Raw genomic sequence first — 3,118 nt, forward strand, 5'->3', positions numbered from 1 at the left:
ATTTTGTTTCTTTGTTACTAGAAAACATCTTTTCTTATGTGTGAACAAATCTATAACTAGTCACCAAGATTTCGTATATTTAGTGATAACATAAATCGTAGGAAAAATTAACCGAATTTTCACAATCCATTGTGAAGTTATAAGTTTACGGTATCTTGGTATAATTTTGCATATAGATAAATAAATGTGTACCTGAGTGACACTGAGAAATTGTATATCTTTCAGATGTGAAGTGAAGAAAGAAGTGACGAAACTTTTCCACTAGGTTTTCGTTATGGACGAAGACGACGGCGATATAACACTACGTAAGCCTCCGAGTACACATATTTTGGGGGTAATGTTACATTTTTTGATGGGCTTTCCAAATGACACGGAAAGCCTAAAAACACCTCAGTTACGGGATTCTGTAAGGAACATCTTTCCCTTTTTCGCAACTTTATTCATTTTGGTTGGTGTAGCCGGAATCATTCTCAATCTGCGTATGATATACTTCGTCTTCCACTGGAGGAAACACTGTGGTAACTTGGATAAGTTCCTGGTCAGCAACTCCATCAACGATCTCGTGAAGTGTATTGTGGTGCTGCCCTTGTCTGTTGCGACTCTCTTCTATCACAACTGGGCTATGGGCAGTGTCGTTTGCCATCTCCTACCAATTATCCAAGATGTTCCGTTCTACTCCACGCTCCTAACGTTGCTGGCGCTGTCGTTCGATAGATACCGGTCATTTCTGTTCCCCGGAAGACATCGGATGTTGGTCACTTTTTACATGTTGCTCATCTGGGCTTCAAGCTGTGTGGTTGCACTTCCCTACACTGTTTTCACCAGGTACGTTCACATTGCAGACTATTTCGGACCCGAGTTCCAAGGTGTTGGACTGTGTGCCCTAAATTTGGAGAACAACATCCAGGAGTTTATTCGAGTACTCTTCATCATTCTTTACGTGTTACCAGCAGTTCTGTTGGCCTACTTCCATTTAAAGACGTCAGCAGAAATCACCAATCGACTCACCGCCCTGAGATTTCGCAACCGAAACACCACGGAGGTAGTACCAAGTGTGGAAGAAACTTCTTTCTCCAACACTGACACCAGAAAAGAAAGGCTAGCATCTGCAACGACCCTTCATGGGTACAGGAACCCACTTTTGTCATTGTCAGATTCCCCCGAAAGCTTCAGACTTCGGGAGTTTTCGGATCGAATCTCCTCCAGCTGTGACAATCAGGAAGATGATATTGACTGGGAGAGAGAAAACATCAATGAGAGAGTCTTCTACACGATAGCTTTGATTTATGTTGTTTGTCTTTTGCCACTCCAGTTCACTCGACTCTTTAAACACTTCATCGTTGAAACTCTCGACAATACGATTCACTTCGACAGGGCGTTCACTTGCGTTGTTTGGATTGCCTTCCTTCCTGTAGTATCCACACCCCTTCTTTACCACTTCGTTCAGCCGTGCTGTGGGCCAGCCACGAATCTGTGTCGGTATCTGGTTCTCAAGAGGCAAGGGTCTACATTCTCGAACCAAGATTCCGACAGAATATCGAGTAATGCCTACCATCCTCCTTTATCCCCCTCTCAGTCCCTTAGACAACAATTTCTGTAAAATTAGTAGTAACCTGAATTTTCATACATTTGAAAATTTTTAGATTCACGCTTGTCTACGCAACTATTCGCCCATAACTTAGTTTCTATACTGTCAGCACATAATTTGTGATATTCATGTTTTGAAATTCCATCTGACCCTTATTGGTAGTAACCTAAAACACGCTTGGATTTTATTTTTATTTTCTGAGTTATAACGTTAAAAACTAGGTTTCAAAACCCGTAGCTTAATTGTATTTTATTTTGAAAATTGACCTGATACTAAGTTTTAATTCGAATTCTTACGCTGCAAAAAAAAGTCCGTTCGTTTCATATCCTTGTCAGTGAAGACTGTCTTTGATATCATCACTGTACTGTAATTGGTGAACTAGAAATAACTGTGTTCTTGTTAAAATTCATCAAATTGTGACGTCATACGTAAGTTTACTGAGGATGAGTTAAGTTTACTAAGGATGAGTATGATAAATAACTTAAAAGAACAAAACCAAAATAACATGGTGACTGTGTTTTAAGGTAATTCTGTATATGGATAGTTGCACATGGGATCCGTTGTTGCTTATAATGTTGTCACAATAAACTCATGATACAATGGAATCACCAACTGCACTTACGACAACATAGCAGGAATCACTAGTGGTTTTAACTTACTCAATTTTAAAACGTGATGATACATCAGTGCAGAATGGAGAAATGATTAGTATGGTAATATTTCTAAATGAAGTTTGCAGGAAAGGAAAATATTCAACCAGCAGAGGGCGCTTAATCTCGGCTACCTGTGTGATTAAATTTATGACTTTAAAAAAGAAAGTAAAAATCAGTAGCCACAAAAGAATAAGACACGACTTTTACCACAAGACGTACCAGTCATGACAAATCATAGAAATGAAGTCTCGCAAGTTAAACGACCTCAGGTCATGAGGCTAATGAGTTTCCCTGAGGCTTAGTCGTTATCATTGTGTCCAACGATGTTCCAGTCTCCTCATAAATTTCAAAGTGGACATTTACGTATATAGATATAGACAGGTTATGTGATAACATATGAATTTAGATAAGAAGGAAAGATATTCTATAAGACAATAGTACATATTGCCACAGGGGACATTGACTCTTATATTTGTGTCATAATAACGTTTTAGAACATTGTTCTTAATGTTTCGTGGTACAACGTGAACATATAACTAGAATATAAGAGAAATTATGAACAATAATTCGTGCGTGATGATTCCAAACTTCCTTCGTTTCTGCTCTTATACCCGGATTACGTGTCCTCTTGTTTCTTTATAAACACGTGTCCACTAATTATCTTCTTGTTTTTTTTTCAAGATTTTATGGTATATTTTGAAATAGTCATTAATAATTTTGATTATTTTCAACTTTTATATCAGACTCATTATAAGATATCTGTAAAGTGTGTAAATAATCTAAAAACAAAAAGCTATTTAATTTAAAACCCCTAATATTTTTAATTTTTAATATGTTTTGTACCATTGTCTGTTCTTACATTAACATCTCTTGTTTA

The 3,118-nt window shown here is 37.5% G+C and overlaps 1 protein-coding gene across 1 annotated transcript; it reads left to right on the forward strand.

The window, feature by feature from the left end:
* Positions 1–238: 238 nt before the first annotated feature.
* On the forward strand, positions 239–1,767 carry LOC143224324 (uncharacterized). Its single transcript, XM_076452717.1, has one exon. The coding sequence runs from the start codon at positions 275–277 to the stop codon at positions 1,598–1,600; it is 1,326 nt and encodes a 441-aa protein (XP_076308832.1). The 5' UTR covers positions 239–274; the 3' UTR covers positions 1,601–1,767.
* The last annotated feature ends 1,351 nt before the right edge of the window (positions 1,768–3,118 follow it).

This window comes from Tachypleus tridentatus, chromosome 8 (assembly GCF_004210375.1).
Source record: "Tachypleus tridentatus isolate NWPU-2018 chromosome 8, ASM421037v1, whole genome shotgun sequence".
NCBI classification, from domain to species: domain Eukaryota; kingdom Metazoa; phylum Arthropoda; class Merostomata; order Xiphosura; family Limulidae; genus Tachypleus; species Tachypleus tridentatus.